The sequence below is a fragment of the Protopterus annectens genome, chromosome 2.part1 (assembly GCF_019279795.1).
Source record: "Protopterus annectens isolate FY-2018-M chromosome 2.part1, PAN1.0, whole genome shotgun sequence".
Lineage (NCBI taxonomy): Eukaryota > Metazoa > Chordata > Ceratodontiformes > Protopteridae > Protopterus > Protopterus annectens.
The window spans coordinates 698,685,077-698,712,021 of NC_056729.1; the positions used below are offsets into that span (position 1 = coordinate 698,685,077).

The following is a 26,945-nucleotide window of genomic DNA, read 5'->3' on the forward strand; positions in this document are numbered from 1 at the left end:
CTTCTTCGCGTCCACCCTCCTTCCCCTGGTCTGGACAGACCTAGAGGAGTTGTGATTGTGACCTCTCTTTCTACCACCTCTTTTCTTAGGCATATGCTGCTTGCATATTTCCGAATCAGGATGTAGGTCACCTTTCTTTCTCCCTGTTGTTAGAGGTGGACTCTATTTAGAGTTGTTCTATTACTATTATAAGCTGGGGTTAGCTTACAAAGCGAGATCTGAGGTAACTCTCGCCTAGCATTGTGGGATATAAGGGAGCCTCGAGCGGTGGAACCAACTCTCGAGCTTTTAGAGTGGCAGTCGGGCAGGTCGGCTCCGAACCCATCCAGCAAGAAGAAGGCGAGAAGAAGACAACTAACATGGAACGTTATGGTAAGAACATAACTTCTATTTTTCGAGTTTCAGATCCGAAGTCTTCAACTAAAAAGCTAAGTACCCCGTTAGGGAAACTTTTTCTTGCTCCTTACCGATGTCAGTAAAAGTTAATAATTGTATTACTTGTGGGAAGCAAATACCTCATAAGTATTTTTATTTGTACTGTATTCCTTGCCTAGGCCCTGACCGTGACGTACCTTGCTGTCGGTTCTGTGCTTTATTTAGTCAACGCACTATCCTCCGTTGGTACATTTTTGCTTTTAAATATTTTGGCTCACGCTTTAATTATCCAGAAATGACGTTGGTTAGTAATCCGACTACCGGAATACCTAAAAAATGCAAAGAAAAAGACAGAGACAGGCCGTTGAGGTCCAAAACTGCCGACAACGCTTCTCCTAAGCCAGTTGCCAGTTCACCGGTACTCAGTGAGGCGCTTTCGCAGCCCCTGATACCCGCTATTTCTGATTCGCAAGCCTCTACTGAGACCCATCCAGAGTCCGGAATGCCGCGAAATGCTTCAATTATGGAACCCGCGGATGTCTCTACCTTAGATGGGTCCGGAGCTGCTGGGCAGTCACCGGCTTCTGAGGGTGTATTCAGGCCTACTGATTTGCATATTAAACTGATGCCATCTTCAGTATTAAGGCCAAAATCTCGAACTGTGTCTAAAAAACCGACGCCTAGGCCGCATGTGCAGGCCCCTATGCCTAAAAAAAAAAATGATCAAAATGGCTGGAGATTTAATTACTTTAATCAGGGGTAGCCAACCCCCCCCCCCCCTTCTAAGAGGCCTAGGCAAGAAATTGACTATGAATCTTCTGAACAGGATTCTATTTCTTCTGACTCTTCTAATGAACAGGAATTGTCTATACCTACTTAAGAGAACTCTGATGCAGAGGATTCCATTCCTTCTTCTCCCCCTGAGGATTTTTCTTTTGGGGAAACTTTACATACCTTAAGGGAACATTTCCACTGGGAAAGTCAGGATTTTTCTGAATCTAAAAAGAGACGTAGGGATTTTCTTCTTCTTCCTCAGCATAGGCCTTTGGCTATACCTCCTGTTCTAGACATTGTTGATGATGTGTTTTCAGAATCTAGTATGGCTCCTGATTCCCTGCCTCCGGCTTCTTGCAAGCCAGACAGATACTGCAGGGTTCCTGACTCCCACAAATTCCTTTTCAAAAATCCTGTTGCGGATCCTGAAACCATTTCTCAGGGCCCCAAGGGCATTAAGGCTTCTACTGCTAAAAATCCTACCCCTTCTGATAGAGATTCCAGGGCTACACTTCTGCAACCTTGGCAATCAGGGCTTTAAACTGTCAATTTCGTATGCTAAAATATCAGCAGCATATCATGGGACTGCTTAAACAGAAAATGATGTTGATTTCTGACTGTGTGGAAAATAAAAATTTACAGGATCTATTGCATTCAGCTGAACACATTGGAAAACATACTTTGCAATGTGGTTTTGATTCTTTGGAGGCCTCTTGCAGGGCTGCTGTAAGGCATGCTTGGCTCAAAGAGCAGTCTCTGCCTGATCATGTTAAAGCAAAATTGTTGGATGTTCCTTTACAACAGGACCGTCTCTTTGGTAATAAGGCCGAAGAAGTTCTAAAAAAGATGGAAGATAAAGCTAAATCTATGCAAACTGTGAAAGATTTCTTACAAGTGCAATCTCCAAGATTTAGTAGGCACTGGCCTACTAAGAACTGGTCCTTTCCAGTTCCTTCGAGAGCCACTCAAGTCAAACCCAGACATTCCAAAGGCACCAGGTTTCAGTCCCAAGGGACTTTCAGAACAAAGCAATGGGTTGCCTTCTCTTCCAAATCTGGAAACAGCAAGACACCTCCGTATGGTAAGCAGTCTCAATGACTTCCCTCTACACTTACCAAGCACTTACCTTTTAGCCGCCCCTTTGGGGGGGAACTGGCTCTTCATGCAAAAAAAAATGGCAACTTATAACCCAGGACAAATGGGTTTTAAATATAGTATCCCAGGGATACAGATTTAATTTCCACACGTTGCCAACTCCAAACAGATGGCCAGACCTGCCCCCAAATCAGTGGGCAGAGGCCCAGAAACAAGTACTTTCCCTCATGAGCATGGGGGCTATTCAACTAGTACCAGAAGAGGAAAAGGGACAAGGTTTCTATTCAAGACTGTTCCTGGTACCCAGAAAAGACAAATCATGGCGTCCAATTCTGGACTTATCCACTCTAAACACCTTTCTGGACATTCCAAAATTCAAGATGCTGACTGTTCACCAGTTACTTCCTATGCTAGGCAAAGATGCCTGGTTGGCAACTCTAGAGTTAAAAGAGGCTTACCTGCATATCCCAATCAGGGAATCTTGCAGAAGATACCTCCGCTTCAAAGCAGGCTACTTGCATTACCAATTCTCTGCACTGCCCTTTGGCTTATCTATTGCGCCCAGGGTCTTTACAAAGTGCCTGGCTCCAGTAATTGCATTTTGCAGGCAAACAAATATTCAAGTATATCCATACCTGGACGATTGTCTAATTCAGGCAGAAAACAAGGACATTCTTCTAAAACATCTGGCATTTGTAAAAAGGGTTCTAACTTGTCTAGGACACACTATAAACGAAAAGAAATCACAACTGGTACCCTCTCAGAAAATTACATTCCTGGGTGCAAGCTTGAATACACCTTCCCAGATGGCCTTCCTTACACCAGAAAAGCAAATTCATTTGGTGACTTACTTTAAACAGTTGGCCAAAAATACCCTGCTTTCTGCAAGGCAAATACTGCAAGCCTTGGGTTCATGGCCTCCTGCATTCTTCTAATTCCATATGCAAGACTGCATGTGAGGAAACTTCAGTGGTATTTAAAAGTCTAGGGAGTCAACATTGTCACAGCCTGGAAACAATGATTCCTATTATACCTTGCCTGCACCTAGAGTTCCTATGGTGGGCAGAGGCCTGCCACCAGAACAAGGGACTGCCATTCACACCACCCCTGCCGCCCAAGCCCTAACTACAGATGCATCAGACTATGCATGCGGTGCTCATCTGGCAGGGAAGTGCATTCAGGGAAAATGGACTCCAAATCAAATGCACCTTCATATAAATCAAAAAGAAATGCTAGCTGTATAGAATGCACTGACAGCCTTCAAGGACTACCTTCATCCAGGACAATTACTGATAAAGACAGACAACACCACGGTTATGTGGTACATAAACAAGCAGAGGGGGGGGTACACACTCCTACCCCCTTTGCAGACTAGCCAAGGCATTGTGGAACACGGCCTTGACCTGTCAAGTACAACTACAAGCTCAATTCCTGTCAGGAAAGCTGAATACTCTGGCAGACGAACTAAGCAGAAATCTCATGGACCCACATGAATGGAAACTGGAACCACAGATTTTCAATATGTTGACATGCAAATGGGGGAGCCCAGACATAGATTTTTTTGCCTCACCCCAGAACTATTGGACAAATTTTGCACAAGAACTCATCACAAAAAAGCCTGGAAAGTGGATGCTCTGTCCTTCAGCTGGAAAAAACTATCAGTCTATGCCTTTCCCCCTCTGCCTCTGCTCTCCAAAGTTCTACTAAAAGTCAAACAGGACAAACCAAAAATGATTTTGATTGCTCCAGATTGGCCTCGCCGACACTGGTACCCACTCCTGCACAGTGTGTCACAAATTTCACCATGGCACCTGCCTCAGACACCTTCCTTACTGTCTCAGCATAACAACCAAACTCTACACCCTCAGCTCCAAACTTTGAATCTTGGTGCATGGCTAATTAGCTAAATTCACCCTTAGCATCCCTCAGCAAACCTGTGATGGATGACATTTTGGAGGCAAGAAGACCTTGTACTAGAAAATCTTATGCTGACAAATGGAAAAGATTCTGTGCCTGGAATCAATCTCAAGGGATAAGCACAACAGTGCCCAACATTCCTCAGATTTTGCAATACTTAACTGAGATGCTTCACAAGGGCCTGTCCTTTTCTTCCATAAAAATCCATGCCTCAGCCATTTCAGCTCATTACAACACAGAACCTCCCCTCTTCTCTAATCCTCTGCTAAAGCAGTATCTCAGAGGGGCCAAAAACTTAAGACCACCCAGGAGAGCTCCAACCCCTGCCTGGGACCTTAATTTTGTATTGGAGAAACTCACTCTCCCTCCTTTCAAGCCAGCTGCTACTGCAGACTTAAAATTTCTCTCCCGGAAAACAGCTTTTCTTTTAGCAGTCACTTCAGCTAGAAGGATTTCCGAATTACAGGCTCTTATGGCAGTGGAGCCTTTCATCATTTTTCATGCGGACAGGGTATCTCTCAGGACCAACCCATCCTGTATGACCAAGGTGGTATCCGGTGTGGTTGTTAATCAGACCATTCATTTGCCAACATTCTTTCCCAATCCACAGAACAAGGGGGAGTGGATTCTGCATTCATTGGATGTACACAGACAACTTAGATTTTACTTAGGACTAAATCTCAAAGAAAATCTGAACAACTGCTGGTAGCATTTGCTGCAGCGGCAGAGGGAAAGGCTATTTCAAAGCAAACCATTTTCAAATGGATAAGCCATTGTATTCGTTTCTGCTATAAGCACCATGGAAAAACTATCCCCCAGGGGATCAGATCCCATTCCACCAGGGCTGCATCTACTTCAACAGCCTTTCTCAGAGGTGTTCCTACCAGGGATATTCTAGAAGCTGCTACCTAGAGCTCAGTTCATACTTTCACCAAACATTACCATTTACCACTTTTCTCTAAATCCAGAGCTGGCTTTGCCACTGCTGTCTTGCAGGGCCTTATAGCTGGTCCTAATGCTGTATAATTTCCTCCTCCCAACCATAGCTTTGGGAATCTACCCAAATGTAATGACTGCAACAGTAAAACACGAAGAACATAGTACAGTTGTGTACACTTACTATAAATGTAGATGTTCGAGTGTATTCACTGTTGCAGTCCTGGTTACCCTCCCTCCAGCCCCCTATTTTTTTCTATGGCTATACCTCTACTTTCTTTTACTATGCTTAAAAGCCCTTTTTGTGTATTTGCTTTTGGTTGGAGGTATATTTTTGTGTTTTTAATTTTATTTGCTCTCCATTTGGGGAGCATCTGACATCTGGGGCAAGAAAAGTTGATGTAATTGCGTCGGCTGCATGTTTTATACCCCTGATGACCTGATGTCATGGAAGAAGGGACAGCAACCGACGCAGGACCCAAGACTTAATCAGGCCGACTGAGGGCAACCTGCCAGCAGATTACCCAAATGTAATGACTGCAACAGTGAAAACACTCAAACATCTACATTTATGGTAAGTGTACACAACTGTACTTTCTTCTGACAAACATCTCTCATCACCACATTCTGTGGTGTCTGGAATCTCCTCTGGTCACTGCAGGTTGGCCTTTCCTGTCCAGGGCACCTGGTCTCAGTGCAAGGCCAATCTTCACATCAATATCTTGGATATAAGGACAGTCCTACTAGTATTTCAGATCTTTCTGGACCTTTTCCCCAAGGGCGTGATTTTCATTCAGACAGATGATACGTCAGTGGTGTTGTGTCTGAATAATCATTGAGGAATTTGATCCTTTCCCCTATACTGAGAGGCTGTGAGGGTTTGGCAGTGGGGGGTTTCCTCTCAATGGTTTCTGATCGCAACATACATTCCCAGGAAATCCAACATCCTGGCAGACAGTTTGAGTAGACACATTCTTCTGCCTCAGAAGTGGTCCCTGAATCTGGAGGTAGCAGCTTGTATTTTCAGCAATTGCTTCAATCTGTTGGCTTCTCTCTCCAACATGGAATACAGCATTTTGTACTCCCTGATCAATCTAGAGGGACAGTTACCAGGGGGTGCTCCTCTTCATATTTGGCACCCCCCCCCGGGTCTCCCATACTGTTATTTCCTGACTCTTCTACTAATCAAGGTCATTCAGAAATTTTTCCATTGCAGATACATTTTAATCTTCATTGCCCTGTTCTGGCCCTGACAAGTTTGGTTCCCCTTTTTTTGGCCTCAACTTCTTCATAGTTTCATAAGTGTATATACTAGGCTAATGACCACCAGGGTGTTTATAGTCATGTAACCCAACCCAGTTGTGTCTCCTTGTAACATGGGTGGCTGTTTGGAAGGGTATGTTAGTTAGGAGGTTGCTAAGGGTTTCTTGGGGGTGTGTGTTGTGTTAGTAAAGGAATATTTTACTGTCAGGGATTCTGGACCCTTTCCCAGGTCTACTTTTTTGTCCTTTGGCCTACCTCATGTGAACCTTCACTCCTTCAAACTAACCTCATGTTTTTTCCAATTCCAGTGATGGCCAGGGATCCCAGTCTTTCCAAGAGAGTTTTTCACATCCTTTCTTCCTCTCAAAAGACTTACACTAGAAAGGGTTATGCCAGTAAGTGAAAGAGGTTCTCCATTTGGCCTTACTCAAATGTTTGTAACCTTTTTCTGAACCCTTGGATACTATCTGGGATTTCTTGTCTGGTCTTTTTTATTTTGGTTTTAGTTACTCTTCTGTTAAAGTGCAGATCTGATGTTGTCAGTTTTCATTCATTCCTCAACAGTTGGGTTCAGATCTGACCCTCTTATCTGACTCTGCCATCATATTAGCTTGTCGCCACTAGACAGCTCTCGAGCTCCTCCCTTACCCATAATGCACCACACCAACATACCTCAGATCTCGTTTTCGCATTCGGATGTGGTCACTTTGACCTCTTGAGCGTTTTAGAAGAGTGGGAGATAAATTTATTTCTTTGATTTTTCCATGTAAAAATCTTATTTCCTGTCACTAAATCCTCCCTTTTTACACTTTTTTAGTGTAATCTTATTACCGTAGTTGGTGAGCTCTTCTTTCCCTCTTACATGCTTTTAGCGTAATTCTTTTTACCATTGTGGGTATTTTTCACTATTTCTTCCTTTGCTAGTTGTTTGTTTTAAAAAAAAAGAAGAAGAAGGAAGAAAAAACTTCCTTGCACTATTTTTATTATTTCAAAATGTCTGAAAAGGGGCCTCCTAGCTTTAAAAAGTGCCAAAAATGTGAGCACAAGTTGCCTCTTTTCAATGCATGTGCTTTGTGCACCTACTGTTTGGGCCCAGACCATTTACAGGTAGATAGTTCCATCTGTAAGGCCTTCTACCTGTGAGCAGTTGTGGATAGTAAAAATAAATTAATCCTGAAAAGGTTATTGCCTTCATCTTTTTCAGAGGATATTTCTGGAGCTCAACCCCTCCCCCCAAACCTAAGTTAAAGGAGCATTCGACTAAGCCTTCAAGTTTTTCTGGATCCTTGACTCCTTCATCAGAGCCTATCAAGAAACCATCATGGAAAAATATCAAGTCGGATCTGAAGACTGCTCCAGCTCAGCCGGTGTCAGAGTCGAAAATGGCTTCCTCGGATCCTAGCTCTTCAGATTCAAAGCCTTTGCCCAGGACCAGGTATGTCCTGTAGAGTGCCTTCCCCATATCTTGAATCCCGCCAGCACTATAGGTCTCCATCTGTAAGTTCTTCTCATTCTTCCAGAAGTCTGACCGAGGCCTATGTAGATAGAATGATAAGGAAATTTCTCTGTCCATATTCAGATGGAAATTCTCCTGGATCCTACCCCTTTGGGTCAGAAAGCCCTTCTTTGTACTACTCCACAAATTTCAGCTCCTTCTCCGATCCATCCTCTCATTTCAGAGCCCTTGGATCAGAGCCTTCTAGGACCATCCGGATTGGATCTGAAGATGCTGGTATCATCAGCTTCGAGGTTGCCTCTGAGTGCACTGTTTCCATTGGTTTTGGAGCTGGATGACTCAGAGCTGAAGCATCCCTGTCAGATTCGAGTTGACTCACAGTTGTTTCTTCCCCTTGGAGCCTCAGCATTGGAAAGCTCAGCTCCGACTTCCACCTCGGGTGGACTGCCTTTGAGGCAGGGGGGGTGCAGACGGATTGGAAGCATGGCTTCTTGGCTCCATTAGCTTCCTTCTCTCCAGAGCATTCTGCTTTTGAGGTGGTGGAGAGAATGTTCTCTGCTTCAGTGAAATGGACAGCTCCTATCCCTTGGATCTTCCCTGTGGATCCCATGTGTCTCTGCGTCTTGAGACTCATCCTTCTATGCCACAAGGACAGCCAGTCCAAAGTCTCCAGGTTACCCAGCAGAGTATTATTATCTCTTCCAACACTTCTCCAGAGCACCCCACTGAAGAAGGCCCTAGGAAGAGGAAGTGCAAGAGCAGCACTTGGACTCCCCCTCAGGAGTCCTACAATGAAGATACTGAGTTTGATGAAGGGGAAAGGTCCCCAAGATCACCACCCAAAGATGTCTCATTCAGAGGCACCCTTGACATTCTTAAGCAGAGGGGTGGTTGGTCTACTGATAACCCTTCCCCAGAGGAATCGGTATTCCTGGAGGCCTTTGGGTCTGGCCCGTCTACTTCCTGGGTAACTCTGCCCTCCAACAAGCTCATTGACTTGATTTCTAGGTGGACATGGAAGGAACCAGACACCGTTGAGCCATTCCCCAAATAAAACAGATTGGATTCTGTCACCACTTCTAGGAAGGGAGTTTTGGAGCAAGGGAGGGCCAGTAGATGCTATGGTCATTGCAGCAGCCACCAAGAAGGAACTTGCAGAGCAGAGTTCCTCTCTCCATCCCCCTAACAGGGAGTCTAGGGCTTTTGACAGGTTTGGGAAGTGTGCATATGCTTCAGCAACCTTTGCCCTTAGATCACTGAACTACTTGGTACATTTTACAAAACTACAAAGGGACTTGATTAAGGAACTGTCAAAATCCCTTTCTGGGACCACTACTGCTGAGACTCACTGTGGTGTTGCAGTTGGCAGCCATACAATCCATTTCTAATTTGTTCATGAGGCTTATCTCTCGTGCAGCTGAAGGTACCTCAAGGGCAGTGGGTTCAAGCATTTCCATTAGGAGGCATGCCTGGATGAGTTTGCTTGATTTTGCAGAGCCCTTCAAGTCCTCGTTCGTCAGTGCACCTTTGTTTGGCCCTAAGGTAAAGGACACATTCTCTAGGTGTGAGCAAGCTGGAAAGATCCTCTCTGCAGTGGGAGTACGTTTTTCGGCCCCTCAAAGAACCTTCTCTAGGACTCAACAAGGTGATAAAAAGACATGGTTCAGAAAGTCCCAGCGTTCTTTACAAGTTCTACGTGGAGATAATTCCCCAGGGGCAGAATGGGGAGCTCAGATGGAATATGCCACCCACATGGCAGAGAAGGCCTGCAGAACCAACAGTCTAGAGAATCTTTCTCTGACAGACCCCACCAGCGCTCCTGAAAGGAGGCCTGATTGTCCCCCTCTGGAGGCAGTCGGGGTCGATTATCCCTGCACCAGAGAGCCTGGCTAGACATCACAAAATATACGTGGGTGCAGAGGATTATTTCCTGAGGTAGTTTAATTTCCTTTTCTCTTCCATGTCCAACTGTATGCAAATTTCCCCGATGTTCCACCCAATCAGAGGAAAGTAGCAGCACTAGAAATACAAAAGCTGCTAGAAAAGAGTCATCCAAGACGTCCCACCATACCAGATAGAATCCGGAACTTACTCAAGATTCTTAGTGCCAAAGAATACAAGATCTGGAGACCGATTTTGGATCTCAGCAACTTGAACAAGTCAGTTTGACACACAAAGCTTTGGATGGTGATGGCTCAGTACATTCTGCCTTTGTTGTACAAGGACTATTGAATGTGCTCGAGGGACTATCAAGCTGCTTACTATCAAATAAAAATGAACAGACAATCCAGGAGTTATTTATGCTCCTGGGTGGGAGCCAGTCTTTACCAGTTCAGAGAACTGCCCTTTTGCCTCCTCACAACCCTCAGGGTGTTCACCGAAATGCATGGAAATAGTAGCAGCTCACTTCAGACTCTAGGGATTCCAAGTGTTTCTGTACCTGGACGACTGGTTCATTACTGCCCCGACCAGGCATCTAATAATAACAGCAGGATATCAGGTATCCCAGACTTACTCCCATCTTGAGATAACCATAAATTACAACAAATCTCACATAGAACTGTCTCAAACATTGGAATTCATAGGAGCAATTTTGATGTGATCTCAGTGACAGCTTCTCTGCCTCTCTCAAGAGTACAAACTATCAGATTATAGCTCAGAAAAGATAATGCACAGTACCATAATCTCAGCCCAATTGATTCTACAAGCCTTGGGATCAATGTTGGTGGCTATAGTCCTAGTTTCTCTAGCAAGCTTTTACATGAAAATTCTTCAGTGGATGTTAGGAACACAATTCTTTGCCAACACGTCAGCCCAAATAAGAATCATTCAGGCATGCAAGAGATACCTTTGGTGGTAGATTTGATTAGATCAGATTCTACAAAGCCGTCCTTTCATTCTTCCTCAGCTCAAGGCCATAGTGACCATGGACACATCCCGTATTGGTTGGGGGAGCACATCCTGGGGAAAACAGTCCAAGGCACTTGGTCCTCTGAAGAGGCCAACATGCATATCAGTGTCCTGGAAATGGGAGCAGTGCTCTTAGCATTGCAGGCTTTCCAAGACTCCCTTCCTTTCAGGAGAGTTGTGATTCAGACAGACAATATGTTAGTAGCTTGGTACTTTAACAAACAAAGAGGAACCAAGTCTCACACCTTGTGTGTAGAGTGTGGCAGTGGGTGGGTGATCTCATCTGACTAGTCCAGCATGATAGCAGGCAAATTGAGTGGGCCCATTCTACTACCTCACGAGTGGTCTCTCAGCATGAAGGTGGCAGAAATTATTTTTTTGAGAATGGGGCCATCCTTGCTACAAAACTGGAGGCTGAACTCTCTCAACTCAGGGCTGGCATGACCAGACAGGAGGAGATGGCAACCACACACACAACAATCCCAGTCCCACATATACCTACCACAACTGTAAACCAAACACATAAAAACACAAAGACATACTCGGAGGCTCTAATAAAAAACTTACCAAAACAACAGAGGCTCCCAAAGCAGACATCCAAAAATCCACCACCTCAAAACAAAACACATGCAACACATACTTCAATAAATCAGTGTGTCAACCAATCACAGCCCTTAAGGCCAAACACCTTGCCTGATACACTAGTAATAGGTGACTCTATAGTCAGACACGCTGATGTCCCGCTGACCAGGCTGAACAAGGAGAAGGTGACTGTGAGCTGTCTATCGGGAGCTAGGATCCGCCACATAACACACGCACTCAGGTCACTCCAAAGCAAGTACAAATATGACTCCGTCATTGTCCATGCTGGTGTGAATGACCTGAGACGTACCTCCCTGGACTACATGAAAAAAGACATAGAGGAGCTCTCCGATTATGTAGCCCAGGCTGGTATGACCCTGACCCTGAGCAGCATCCTGCCCTCACCAAGAATGATGCCACAATACAAAGACAAGATGATCAGCTTTAACAATTGGCTCAAGTACTGGTGTCATTCTAAGGGGATCCAATATCTGTCTGCCTGGGATGACATGTTGGACAAGCCACGCTGCATCGCAAGGGATGGCTTACACCTGTCACCACTGGGCTTCCGGATATTGGCTAAGGCTCTTGCCACCCCCATAGTGCCTTTTTTAGGCAAGGCTCAAAAGACAAACCCACCTCCTTAGAAAACAAAAATGGAAAAAAACTAAGGGTAATGCTGCTCAACGCCAGAAGTCTAAATCTCAAAATGCAGGCACTTGATGCACTCCTCAGCATGGAGAACATCGACGTCTGTGCAGTAACTGAAACCTGGTTCAAGGCTCCGGAGAGCACCCAGCGCTACCAGGCTATACCTCGTATCATGCTTTTTGGCCCCAAAACCCGGGCCGAACCACAAAGGGAGGGGGAGTGTCCATATTCATCAAGGACACCCACACCTCCAGGTTAGTAGCAACACATGAAGCATCAGAGACCATACAGGTGCAACTAACCATAGGCAAAACTGCTATACAACTGGTAGCATGTTACAGACCACCCTCCCAATCTCAAGAACCCCACTGAGCCTTCCTGAAGACATTGGAGGATATGAATGTATCACAAAATACCATCATACTAGGAGACTTCAACTACCCAAACATAGATTGGGTACATTATTCTAGCCCTAATACCCTAGCCCAAAGGTTCCTGGAATTCATAAATTCAAATGCGCTGGAGCAACTAGTCACCTCTCCCACTAGGGGAGATAATATACTAGACCTGATCATCACAAACATGGGGACAAAATGCTGCACACCGGAAGTATACCCCTCACTAGTGAGATCTGACCACAAACTAATCACCCTGGATGTACATATCCCACCTCCACCCCCAGCACAAAAGACCACCGTGAAAAACTTCTCAAAAGCAGACTTCACTCTTCTTAAGACTGAGATGGTATCCTTTAAGCCCACTGTGCCAGTGGATACCACATCCCACAATGCCGAATCCTTCACAAATGCTTTTTATGGACATCTCCAAGAATGCATGGATCATGCAATCCCAAACAAATCCAAGTCCCTCTCCACCAAAGGTAAGCATCCTGTCTGGTGGACCTCAGCCATAAACAAATTGTATAACAAAAGAAGGAAGCTACTGCACGTCAGAGCAAAATCCCATGAAGGGAAAACATCTCTGATCAACATTAGCAGAAAACTATGTTCTCTCATAAAAACATCCAAGGCCAACTTTGAGAGAAAAATCACTAAGGACACTAAAGATAACCACAAAGCCTTCTTCAGCTATGTTAGAAACCTGGGTGGAAACCCTCAGATATGCTCAGAGTTGGTTCACAATACATAAAATACACTGAACCCACAGATATTGCCAACATTCTGGCTGACAGGTTCTGTACAAATTTCTCCCCTCCTTCACCCCCAAAAGAAGAAATACTTATCCCAGCTGAATGTAATCTCCCTGTCATCTCAGATGTCCAAGTGAGAACCGCCCTAAACAAAGCAAAAAACACAGCATCAATGGGACCTGACGGTATCCCAGGTTGCGTGTTACGTGAACTCCAAGAGGAGCTAAACCCACACATAAAAATGCTATTTAACCTTAGCCTTACTTCGGGATATGCACCTGAACACTGGCGTACAGCAACAGTGGTCCCACTCCACAAGGGGGGTGCCTCTACAGACCCTGGAAACTACCGCCCCATAAGCTTAACCAGCCTGGTCTGCAAAGCTATGGAAAGAATCATTATGGAACTCATAAACAGAGACATAGGGGACCTACTGACACTTGACCCCACCCAGTTCGGCTTTGCAAAGGGCAGATCCTGCCTTTTAAACCTGGTTGACTTTTTCGAAACAGTCACTAGAGCCATTGATGAGGGCAAAGCAGTCCATACAGCATACCTGGACTTGGCTAAGGCCTTCGACACAATACCCCACTCAGGCATCATAGATAAGCTCAACAGCTTAAAAGTAAACCCTTATGTCACTAGATGGGTTGCAAACTGGCTAAAGGACAGAACCCATAAAGTTAAAATCGCTGGAGCAATGTCAGACTCAAAGCCAGTCACAAGTGGTGTCCCACAGGGATCTGTCCTGGGACCCCTCTTGTTCGGCATTTATTTCTCAGATGTTAAAGCAAACATGGGAGGGCTGTGGCTGACAAAGTTCGGAGATGACTGCAAACTAGGCGCCATAGTCGATACACCAGCAGACACACACATCCTACAAAAAGGCCTCACAGAAATGGACAACTGGTGCCGGAGTCACGGCCTTAAACTAAATGTCAAAAAATGTATAGTCATCCCCTTTGGGAAAAACAAAGTACCCACAAATGATCACATAGACAGCAACCCACTGAGTACGGAAAAAATAATCAGAGACCTAGAGACCCAAGTCGACAGCGACCTCTCATTTGACACCCACGTTGCCAAAGTGGTTAAAAAAAACATTCTACCTTGCACACCTCATCATGAAGGGATTCACATCCAGATCCAAGGATGTCATTGTACCCCTATATTCCTCCCTCATCAGACTCATGATTGAGTACAATGCCCCATTTGGTATGTACCTCACCCGGCATTTGCAACAGCTGGAGAGACCACAAAAGTACCTCACCAAGAGGATCAAGGGTCTCCAACATATGTCTTATTCTGCCAGACTAAAGAAACTTCAGCTCTATTCAGTAGCATACCGCCTGCTCAGAGGTGATCTCTGCCTGATGTACAAGGCCATGTCCAATCAGGATCTGATGGACATGCTCCACCTCAAAAAATCCAACTCCATCAGGACCACGAGAGCTAAAGACTTAAACCTCGGCACAAGTATGAATAGGACATGCTGGAGGGATAGATTCATAACCCAGAGGCTTCCCATGCTTTGGAACAGGATCCCAGTTCGTATTAGGCAGAGCCCCTCACTGACTCTTTTCAAGAGAAATCTTGATGATTGGATGGGAGATCGTAAGTTTACCCCAGGGGTCACATCTGTGTCACTGATAGATAGGGGCACAGTAAACTAATTCTATTATATAAGGGGACCTTCATTGTGTCACTACTAGACCGAGGCACAACATTCTAAATTTATTCTGTACAATTTTTGTACCATTTCATGGGGTGGCAAAAGCCACATCACTATGGCTAGGCTTACAAATGCCCCAGGGCAGATAGCCTAGTACTATACTATGAAACTATGAAACAATCTCTTAGCATCTCCTCTGAACAAGTGCAGCATCTCCTTTGCCTTAATCCCCCCACTGGGGGAATCACTGAGAGATGCTCTAATGCACAGTTGCTCCCCGGTCTCCTCTGTCCATATGTCTCAACTCCCTTGATCCCCAAATTTCTGCAAAAAACTTTCCGGTTGAAGAGCAAGGTCATCGTCATTGCACCTTACTAACTTTGACAGATTTGGTTCCTCTTTCTTTGGCCTCATCTAATTTACCTACCTTGGATTCTGGATCTGATTCCAGACCACATGTCTCACCCATCAGGCATGATTCCTCTGAATATCTTAAACCTAAAGCTGACAGTGTGGCTTCCCACTTCATTTAATAGCCAGACAACCCATGATCTCATCCCCCTGTTCGTCATACATTTTTATTTTCCCATATTGTCCCTTACAGAAGACAATGGAAGACATTTTTTTTGGGTGCTTCAGAAACATAGTGACCCCTTTCCAGCCTCTGCACAAAGTGTCCTTGAATTTTTGGCAGCACTTTTCATCGAAAGAGCTAGCTGTTCTACCATTAGAGTTCAATTAGCAGCCATCTCTAATTTTCACATTGGATTTGAGAACTCCACCCTGGCTTCATCTAAACTTTGTAAGGCCTTCCTGAGAGGTACCCTTCTTTGAGACCTCCTTATAAAGATCCATCTCCTCCATGGACTTAAATTTGGTACTGCAGACCTTGATTCATTCCTAGCTTGAACCAGCAGCAAAATGTGATCTTAAGTTTCTAACCTGAAATACTCTTTCTGGTGGCTATCACCTCTGCTAGAAGGATTTCAGAACTTCAAGCATTGCTCTCTAAACCTCCATGATTCATTTTTCGTAGAGATAGAGTAATATTATGAACCAGTCCTTCTTTCCTTCCTAAAGGGATGTCAGAATCTAACATCAACCAGTCCATCTATCTGCCAGTTTTCTTTCCTAAGTTTGCAAACAGAGGTGAATGCATATTGCACTTATTGGATGTTCACAGGCAATTGCATTTTTACTTTCATAGAGTAAAATAAATTAGAATGATGGATCAGTTTTTGCCTCCTTCACAGATTCTAAATTGGGCGAATCTGTTTCAAAGGTAACTTAACCAGATGGCTGATGGATTGTTTATCATTTGTCTACAGTAAGTTGGGTCTGTCCTTACCAAAACCTTTGAGAACCCATTTTTGTAGGTCCATGGTTACTTCAGTGTTTCTGTCTAGAGTTTCCATGGACGACATATGTGCGGCTGCAACCTGGGCCAATCTTTATACCTTTATTACTCATTACAAACTAGATCTAGTCTCAAGGGAAGAGCAGCATTTGGCTAAACTGTCCTCATTAATATCTTTCCTTAGAGTCCACCCAGGATTTTAGGTAGCTGGGGACTCTGTCCCAGTTGTTGAGGAATGAATGAAAATTGACATCAGATAAAGAAGTTATGTACTCACCATAACGTTCCATCTGTGTTGTCCATTTTCATTCTTCCTCAACCCCCCTCCCACCAATTCTCAACTTTTTTCACAACTGATTTCTGGAAGAACAAGAACATATAAGGACACTATTGTTCCTTTATGTTGAACTCCAGATAATCGCTTCTTCTATCAGGAATATTATGATAATGTTTCTTACATTATGTCATCCACCAAACAAGATCTGAGGTATGTTAGGGGTTGGTGTATTATAGGTAAGGGAGGAGCTCAAAGATCTTTTTAGTGGCTATGAGCTAAAATAATGTCCAGGACAGATCCGAGGGTCATATCCATGCCCAGTTGTTGAGGAAGTATGAACATGGACATCATACATTATGGTGAGTACATGACTTCTTTTTAGCCTCCATGACTAACTTTCGTTTTGGCATAGATAATAGATGTGTGCCAGCTCTTAAGCTCTCCAAGTCCTTTTTGAGAGGCACCTTTTTATTATGTCCACGTTTTAGTGACCTGATTCTACTTTGGGACGTCAGTCTGCTTTTGCAGATTCTCACTAGACATTCGTTTGAACCAGCAGCAGCAGTGTCTTTTAAAACTATTGCTGTGGAAAATTATTTTTCTGGTAGCTGTTACATCAGCAAAAAGGGTGTCTGAACTTCAAGCACTATCCTTTGTTCCCCGTTTGGTTTTTCATGATTACAAAATTATCTTAAGGACCAATCCGAGGTAGCTTCTGAATCAGCCCATTCATTTACTTGTTTTCTTCCCAAATTTCAGCAACAAGGGAGAGTTCTTGTTCTACTTTTTTGGAGTTTATCAGCAGCTGAGATTCTGTTTGGATAGAACCAAAACTTTCAGGAAATCTAATAGGCTTTTTATCCCCTTTTCCAAAGCAAGCTAGTCTTTAAAGTGAGCCTATCCGGATGGCTTTCTGATTGTTTCTGCTTTTCATTTTCCCTTAAGGGAATTTCTTTACCTTTTAAGCCTAACGCTCATTTTACCACAGAGGTCGCATCTTCAACTGCCTTTTTTGCTCAGGCTTCTACTGATGACAGTTGTGCTAATTGGTCTAACACTCATACTGTACCTTTGTGTACCATTACAATTTAGACATTCAGTCTAGTTCTAGAGCTTCCTTTGGTTCTACCGTTTTGCTAAGTGTTCTCTCCTAGGACCACTCTGTGGTTGTTACTGGCTGGAGACTCTGTCCCACAGGTTGAGATGGATGGAGAAAGCAACACTGAATAAGAAAGTTATGTACTTGCCATTATGATAGATTTGTGTTGTCTTCTTCTGTCCTTCTCAGCCATCCCTCCCTCCTTGCCCCCTCCACATTGTTACTTTGGTTTGTTGCTTCTGACTGGCTATGTGAACTGTCTTCAAAGCTATGTGGGAGAGACCCTCTTGCTGCCCTTTTTCCTGTTGTTTTCCCCTCAGTTCATTGTTCTAGGGGCAACAATGGGGCAAACTCAGTCTGAGGAGAGACAGAGCAAAGAGTTATGGGTAGAGATTGCAGAGCTCCAAAACTGAAGAGTCTGAATGTGTCGGTGTTGGATCTGATAACCCACAGGTTGAGAAGGACAGAAGACAACATAGATCTGTCATTATTTTAACATAGCTCTCCTTTACCTTCTTTTTCCATTGCCTGTAGTAACAGCTACATAAGAGGTAATGCAGAGAAGAAGCAGCTGAACTGATAGACCTGCTGTTTCTGCTGGAAGATATTTAATGCAAAGTTTTATTTCTCTATGATGCATATGGTACTTCTTTTTTTTAAAAATTTGAAATATTGTTTATATCTTCATTTTTTAGGATGGGAGGGTCCACCACCTCCTCGGGGCTGTGAAGTATTTGTAGGAAAGATTCCTCGTGACATGTATGAAGATGAACTAGTTCCTGTATTTGAAAGAGCTGGAAGAATATATGAGTTTAGATTGATGATGGAGTTTAGTGGTGAGAATCGCGGTTATGCATTTGTTATGTATACCACAAAAGAAGAAGCCCAGTTAGCGATCAAACTTTTAAATAATTATGAAATTCGTCCTGGAAAATGTATTGGTGTCTGTGTAAGTCTTGATAACTGCAGGCTGTTCATTGGAGCTATTCCAAGAGAGAAGAAGAAAGATGAAATTTTGCAAGAAATGAAACAAGTGACTGAAGGGGTTGTGGATGTCATAGTTTATCCAAGTGCCACAGACAAGACTAAGAACCGTGGTTTTGCATTTGTTGAATATGAATCACACAGAGCTGCTGCTATGGCAAGAAGAAAACTGATTCCAGGTATACAGGACACAATGGTTTCTGCTGTAAAATAATGATATCTGCTATTTTTTTCAGTAGTGTCTACATATAATAAACTGAGCATGTTGTTTACTTTTCTGTAGGAATTTGATGGTTTACATTCTGTTGCATTAGTTTTCTTTTTGTGATAATCTTTACCAGGAGTTATGTTATGTTTAGTCAACAAGGAAAATCATAACATCATGTTGACAGTTCATGAAGATACTTCCAAATCTTAAAGAAGCGTCTTCTTTATGTCGTCCTTTCTTTTCCACACACTAAATTTTTACAATAAGCAACCATGCCTAACAGTAACTTATTGCTTATTTTGCGATCTTTGTGATGAAATGTTGTCATGGCATCATACTGATTCCGGTTGCCCATAGCGTAGATTAATTTTTTCACCTGCTCCTTTGGATTATTAGCAAATCAAGGTCAGTATTATTGCCTAATATGTACTCCCCCGCCTGGCCTAACCTCTCTGGAATCAAGGTCCATCAGCTTGCTTCAATATGGGCCGATCAGGTTATTTCAGTACTGGATTGGAAGAGGCAGAGATGAGCTGAGGTGTCATCTGATCCTAGTGTCATTCTTGTAGACAGGTAGGCTTATCTGTTTAAGCACTGCCTGCCACTGACATGCTTGTTTTACATCATAAGAGGGGACATACTGTGGTATCAAAAGGGAACACCATTGCCTTTATGGAAATATTTTCCTCAAACTCCTGTCCCTCTACTCTGTAAGTATCTTGTTATAAGAGCTACATCTGCAGCAGCACCTTTGCCCCTGCCTCATCTGATGTGCCTCCAGCATGATACTGGTCATTTGTGTCGTAGTCAGTGATTTTATCCCCCTTTGCTTAAGTTGGAGGAATTTTGATCTTTAGTCCCTAGATACCCGTTTACTTATGTACCAGCTAAGTGAACTGGACCTTTTGGGGAGAAAAGCTGAAACACACAGAAGCATGCTATAGGTTGGAATTCTTGAAGTGGTTGTTTGATTTTAAGCAGACAAATTGGCGATAATTTTTCAGTCTTGCCTGGGTGTAGAGAATAAATAAGTGTAGAGCAGAATACCTTCTGCAGTTTAGCACACAGAGTGAGACTACACTGGTTGTGCATCTAACTGCAGACATTATAATCTGCAAGAAATTGAATTACACAACAAGAAGAGTAAATGTTCATTATTAGATCACTGCTGCAGTAGCCTTAGTTGTATAAGTTAAATCCTGTTTAGGATATAACACCAGGCCAATTTGCAGAGCTTAAGGTCACCTTCCACGTGTCCACACTGTTGACAACTTAAGCCAGTGATGGCGAACCTTTTGAGCTCAGTGTGTCAAAAATTTGGAAGATGCCTGTCTTGACTCTGCTGGGTGTCACCCCCTGCAAACAAAAAAGAAACAATTCTTTACACATTCATTTATTTAAAAGAAATAGAGTCCAATCATGTGTGATGCTGCGTATTATAAAAGTAAAAGAAAAATCAGTGACTTACAACAGAGAAAATAATATGTGCACTGATAATTGGGCTTAAAATGGTGCGCCAAAAAATTACCCTACTTTTAATAATAATTTTGAATTGAACTGAAAAAATATGGGATACACTGCATTTGATTTGATTAATATCAATTAATGACTTTTTTGTTGCCGAGTTTTAATAGATAAGTGCAGCTTCACATATTTCTTGTATTTTTGTTCATTCAGTTTCCTTGGTAACTCTGGTGTTGGTGAATGCTGGTATGTCACCTAAAACGGCATGGTGTGTCACCTTTGACATGCGTGTCCATAGGTTCACCATCACTGACTTAAGGAGAGCTGAGGAAATTCAACAGTTTGGGCATCAAGCCCTTCAGAGCTTTCCTGCTGCTGAAGAGCACTCCTCTTGCTTTTGTGGATTGATGGTTGGCTAGTGTTTATCCATTGTGGGGCAGATTAGTTCCCTTTGGAGTAAACAAAAATCTTCAGCATTTTAAAATTTTTGACATAAAGTTATCTTTTTCTTTAAAACAACTTAATCTGAAGTAGTTAACTTCATTTGTGCATCAACCTATGGGTTATCGGATCCACATCGGATCCGAGCCGGCAGTTTCCAACAGCTAAGATCCGAGCTCCAATCTCCTCCCCCTTACCCATAACTCCCTGCCATCCTTCCTGACCTCAGATCTAGTTTGCCGCGGTTACTACCAGCAGCTTGATCTCGAGCTTCCGGGCCTTCGCGAGTTGGTTTTCTGTGAGAAAAATCTTTTTTTTTGTAAAATAGTTAATATTTTTGAGTGAGTTTCTGTTGAGTTACCTATCCTTAGTTTTTAGTGTAATTCTTAGCCTTTCCTCCCCCGTTTCTCGTCAGCGTTAAGGTGTGTATGTGTGTGTGTGTGTGTGTGTGTGGTTTTGGGGCCTAGCGTGTGTGTTTTTAGTTGGGATGTCTGAGGCCGCCAAAACTTTCTTTTCCAAGTGTACCGAGTGTGGCCATAAGCTTTCCCCGGCTGATGGCCACACTCGGTGCGTGATATGCCTTGGGGATGAACACCTGTTTTCTGGCTGCTGTATTTCTGCAGCATTCAACCCCAGGGCTATCAGGGACCGGAGGTCGAAGCTGATTCTGGCGGGACTCCTGCCCCCGGACTCGGCTCCGTCCTCCGGTCCCTCCGTGGCTCCTGCCTCAGTTGCGGCAGCGCCGACGGATGCTTCCCTTCCTCTGGCCGGGACTCAACCTCCCACCTTGGGCTAGGAGGATAGGGAAGCCAGGAGGGAGAAGCACCGAGAAAAACACAAGCGGCGGGCCGAGGCCTCTGCTTCGGCCCCGCCAGCCAAGTGAGCTTCTCCCCCTGGGACGTCCGGACCTGCTCCTTCCCGGCTCTGTTCCCCCAGCTTTTTGCCGGGGCCGGAGGAGGAGGATGAGGCCCGGTCTCCTTCGAGGTCATCGAGGCGGCACTCCCATCCCGCCTTGGTGGCCTCTTCCAGATCCACTAGAAGCCTAACAGATGCAGACTTGGACCGGATGATGAGAAGGTTCCTCCAGGCCCAGCTGCAGATGGGAGTGCTCTTGCCTCCTCCTCCCCCCCCTCTGGGGGGGGGGGAGCTCGACCCCTTTTTTTGCCCCAATTGCTCCTTCCCTAACCCGCTTTCCGGGTTCGGGGTCTATGAAGCCGAGTAGCGTTGGAGCCGGGGGAATGTCGGTGCCGATGGAGTCAGGTACTTCGGCGCCAACAGTGCCCTCGAGCCTGTCGGTCCCTTTTTTCAGATCCAGGCTCTCGGAGCTGAGAGTTGAGCTTCGGATCCGAGGTGGTCAGTATGCCTTCAGCTCCGGGTAGGTCGGAGCGTACTGGCTCTTCGGATCCGATCGCTTCGGCTCCGGCCCCAATCTGCTCGTCGGATTCGAGGGAGGGTCTGCTCTCGGATCCTAGAGAGAGTGGCTCTCCTTCTGCATTTGACGTGGTGGAGAGGGCTCTGTCGAGGGATTCCAGGCCCCCGGCCTTAGCTACCGCTCCACCCTGCACTCCCTCACAAACGGGTCCGACTTCCATCACCTGGCCCCAGGGACAGCCTGCTCAGACGTCCCAGATCGTTCCCTTGTTGGAACAGGATGTGGTTGGTGAGGCCTCCTCGGACAGCCCCCCTGAGGAGGTTCCTCACAAACACAAGTGCAAACAGAGGCACTTGGACTCCCCTGAGTCCTTAACAGAGGACACGGATTTGGAGGAGGGGGAAGGTTCCCCAAGATCACCCCCCCCCCCGAAGACGTCTCATTTGGAGACATCATGGAGATGCTCAGGATCAGGGGTGGGGGGTGGTCTGCCCCAAAGCCTACCTCGGACGAGTCCATGTTCCTGGAGGCATTTGAAGCAGGCCCGTCTACCTCTTGGGTGTCCCCTCCGGCCGATCCCCTGGTAGATTTGATCACTACCAGGGCATGGAAGGAGCCGGACACTGTGGAGCCCGTCCCTAAGAGGCCCGACAGAATTCTCAGCCCCCCTTCGGACAGGTCTCATTGGAGCAAGGGAACCCCTGTAGATGCCATGTTGGTGGCGGCGGCCACCAAAAGGGAACTGGCCCAAGAGAGTCCCTCGGTCCATCCCCCTGACAAGGAGTCTCGGGCGATGGACCATTTGGGGAAGCGGATGTTTGCTTCAGCCACCTTCTCCATAAGGTCGCTGAACTACATGTCACACGTCATACGGCTCCAGCGGGATCTTATTAAAGAATACGCTGGGGTCGCCCCCAGAGTCCATGTCGGCAGAGGACAAACAGGTGTACTCTACCCGAATGGCCACTCTCAGGTCGATTTCCAATACCTCTATGCGGCTACTGTCCCATGCTATGGAAGGGGCCGCTAGAGCTAGCGGAGCAGGCGTCGTACTAAGGCAACAGGCCTGGCTCCGCCACTGTGATTTCGTGGAACCCTTCAAGGTGTCATTCGCTAATGCCCCATTTGATGGTTCTGCCCTCTTTGGCAAGACCGTACGGGACACCTTGGTCCAGAGCGAGAAAGACAGGAAGACGTTTTCTGCCATTGGAGTCCACTTCTCTGCTCCCCAGAGGTCCTTCTCTAAGAACCAAAAGGGACAGAAGAAGATGTGGTTCCAAAAGTCTCAGCAATCCCGTTTTGCTCCGGACTCCCCGTCTTTGAGAAGCATAGGAGGACAGGGTGGACGCCGCCCTAGAGGCAGAGGGGGCCCGAAGAACTTTGGGTCCAGAGAACCTTTCTCTGATCGGCCCACACAGCAACCCTGAAGGGTTACCCGACTGCTCCACTCTGGAGGCAGTCGGGGGGCATTTCTCGAAGTACCTAGCAGCTTGGGAGTCCATCACGACAGACCACTGGGTGCTTCGGATCATATCCAGAGGCTACGAGATTCCGTTTCTCCATCCCCCTCTCAGACCCAGGTGCCTCCCCGATGTCCCACCCGATCAGAGGGAGGCCACAGCCGCAGAAATTCGGCAGCTGCTAGGAAAAGGGGCGATCCAGCACATCCCCCCCAGACCAGTACGGATCGGGCTTTTACTCCAGGATGTTCTTCGTGTTTCACTGTTACAGTCATAACTGTAGGGTGATCCTGCCGGCAGGCAGCCCGAGGTCGGCCAGAATTCCAAAGTCTGGGTCCGGCGTCGGCTGTACCAGCAAGTACCCTGACGTCAGAACGTAGAGGTATAAAGCTGACAGCCGACGCCATCTTCCCCAGTCTTTCTTGCCGTGCGGTGGAAAGCAGCTCGCAAGTTGTTGGTTGGCGGATTCCGGACAACATGCTTTGATTGCCGTCGGTCCGAAGTCTTCTTCTTCTCTTCTCAAGCTAAGTACCCCGTTGGGGAAACTTTTTTCTTGCTCCTCCGATGTCAGAAAAAGTTAATAATTGTATATCGTGTGGAAAACAAATACCTCATAAAGATTTCCACTCTTACTGTCTTCCTTGCTTGGGCCCTGACCACGACATTTCTTGCTGTCGGTTTTGTGCCAGGTTTAATTCTCGCACTGTTAAGCGTAGGTACGATTGGGCCTTGAATTATTTCGGTAGACGGTTCAATTATAGGATGTCGTCGGATACTTTACTGGCAACCGGAATTCACAAGAAACGCAAGGACAAGGATAGGCCTCCGAGGTCCAAACAGGATACTTTGCAGCCGGAGCCAGCTTCGGGTTCGGCGGTCGTCAGTGAGGCGCTTTTGCAGCCCCTGTCGTCAGCCACTTCGGAACCGATGGCCGACACGGACTCCCATTAGGAGCCAACTAGGCCCAGTATTTTAGCTGCTGCAGGACCTTCGGATGGGTCCGGAACCGCTGTGCAGGTACCGGCTTCTGAAGGGGTTTTCAGGCCTTCTCATATCACTATTACTACAAAGACAAAGGCAAACTCAAAGACCCCTGTTAAGCCAAGGGTTTCTTCTCAAGCTTCTTCGGATTCAGTTCCCATGACCCAGAAGCAATTATTAAGAATGGCTGAAGATTTGCTTACTATGATTAATGGCTCTCACCCTCCTCCTGAAAAAAGGCCTAGGCAGGATATTCCTTTGGATTCCTCTGATCAGGCTTCTGTGTCTTCAGTCTCTTCCTCTGACCAGGATTATTCTTTTCCTCCCTATGAGGATTCTGATGCAGAGGACTCTATTCCCTCTGCTTCTCCCCCTGAAGATTTTTCTTTTGGGGAAACTTTGCATGAGATGAGAGAACATTTTCATTGGGAAGGTCAGGATTATTCCGCTACTAAGAAGAGACTTAGGGAGTTTTTCCTTCTCCCTCAACACAGACCTTTGGCCATTCCTCCTGTTCTTGATATTGTGGATGATGCTTTCTCTGAAGCTAACCTGAATCCTGATTCCTTTCCGCCTGCTCCTTCTAAGCCGGATAGATTTTACAGGGTTCCTGATTCCCATCAATTTTTGTACAAGAACCCTTCTGCAGAGCCTGAAACTATTTCTCAGGGTTCCAAGGCTGCTAAGGCCGCTTCATCTAAAAATCCTATTCCCTCTGAAAAGGATTCTCGTGCCTTGGACAGATGGGGCAAAAAGGTATATACTTCTGCTACTCTTTCTATTAGAGCTTTAAATTGCCAGTTTCATATGTTCAAGTATCAGCAATTTCTTTTGTTTGTTTTAAAGCAAAAACTTTCTACCTTTCCTGCATGTGCAGAGGACAAGGAATTACAGGATGTATTGCATGCAACTGAACAAGTTAGCAAACATAGTCTACATTGTGGTTTTGATGCCTTGGAGGCTTCTTGCAGGGCCGCAGCCTCTGGTACTGTTATCAGGAGACATGCTTGGCTTCGAGAGCAGAATTTACCTGAACAAGTTAAGGCTAAATTGTTAGATGCCCCTGTTCAGCATGATGTTTTGTTTGGGTCTAAGGCTGAGGAGGTTATTAAAAAGATGGAAGATAAAGCGAAATCTATGCAGACTGTTAAAGATTTCTTACACGTTCAGCCTCCTAGATTTTCCAGAAATTGGCCCTCCAAAAATTGGTCCTTTCCCACGTCTGACAGGCCTCAAAGGGGAAGATATAGACGCTCCAGAGGTCGGGCTCAGGCTCAGGCCTCTTACAGGTCCAGACAATGGTCTGCTTCATTCCCTAGAAGCGGAGAAGACAGATCTCAGTCTCAAAGGAAGCAGACCCAATGACCCCCTCTGTTGGGCTACAGGCCCTCCTTGCCTGGAAGCCCCTCTTGGAGGAAAACTTTCTCTTTTTTACCAAAATTGGACGCACATTACCCAGGACAAATGGGTTTTAGACATGATTTTAAGGGGTTACAAGTTCCACTTTCATACTCTACCAAGGTCTTTCGGTTGGCCAGATCTGCCAAAACATCAATGGTCAGAGGCCTTAAATCAAGTGGATGCTTTATTGGCCATGAGAGCTATAGAACCTGTTCCACTTTCAGAAATGGGAAAAGGTTTTTACTCAAGACTATTTCTGGTCCCAAGAAAGCAAAATTCATGGAGACCTATTCTGGACCTTTCAGTACTGAACACCTTTCTGGAAATTCCAAAACTCAAGATGCTTACTCTACAACAACTTCTTCCACTGCTCTCCCAGGATGCTTGGATGGTGACATTGGACTTAAAGGAGGCCTACTTACACATCCCCATCAGGCAGGAACGCAGAAAATACCTCAGATTCAAGGCAGGTTCAAGGCATTTTCAATTCTCTGTACTGCCCTTTGGCTTATCTACTGCGCCCAGAGTCTTTACCAAGTGCCTGGCTCCAGTAGTAGCTTATTGCAGACACCAAGGGATTCAAATTTACCCCTATCTGGACGACTGCCTTATTCAGGCGGACAGCAAAGACCTTCTACTTCAACACCTGCAGTTTGTTCAACGTCTTCTCCTACGTTTGGGATTTTCTGTGAACACAAAAAAGTCACATCTGATCCCCTCTCAGCAAATGATTTTTTTAGGAGCTCTTCTAAACACAAACCTGCAAAGGGCCTTCCTCACTCCAGAAAAACAACTACAACTGGCCTCAATTTTCAAGACCTTGGCTACTTTAACTCAACTCTCTGCAAGGAAATTCCTGCAGGCTTTGGGCTACATGGCTTCTTGCATCCTGTTGATTCCAAATGCAAGGCTTCATATGAGAAAACTTCAATGGTACCTAAAGAGTGTATGGTCACAGCATTACCACAGTCTGGACACAACGATTCCACTGATTCCCTGCCTCCAAAAAGAATTCCTTTGGTGGTCCAGGGCTTGTGCTCTAAACGAAGGGAATCCCTTTTGTCTGCCTCAACCTTCTCAGATCATAACCATGGACGCTTCGGATTATGCTTGGGGTGCT

At 45.3% G+C, this 26,945-nt stretch overlaps 1 protein-coding gene across 1 annotated transcript in view; it reads left to right on the top strand.

Moving 5' to 3' along the window:
• RBM46 (RNA binding motif protein 46) overlaps positions 1-26,945 on the top strand; it is a 768,536-nt gene that overhangs the window by 12,388 nt on the left and 729,203 nt on the right. Inside the window, exon 2 of the mRNA XM_044063499.1 lies at positions 18,210-18,677. Coding sequence (XP_043919434.1) covers positions 18,210-18,677 — 468 coding nt within the window. The remainder of the gene's footprint in view (positions 1-18,209; positions 18,678-26,945) is intronic.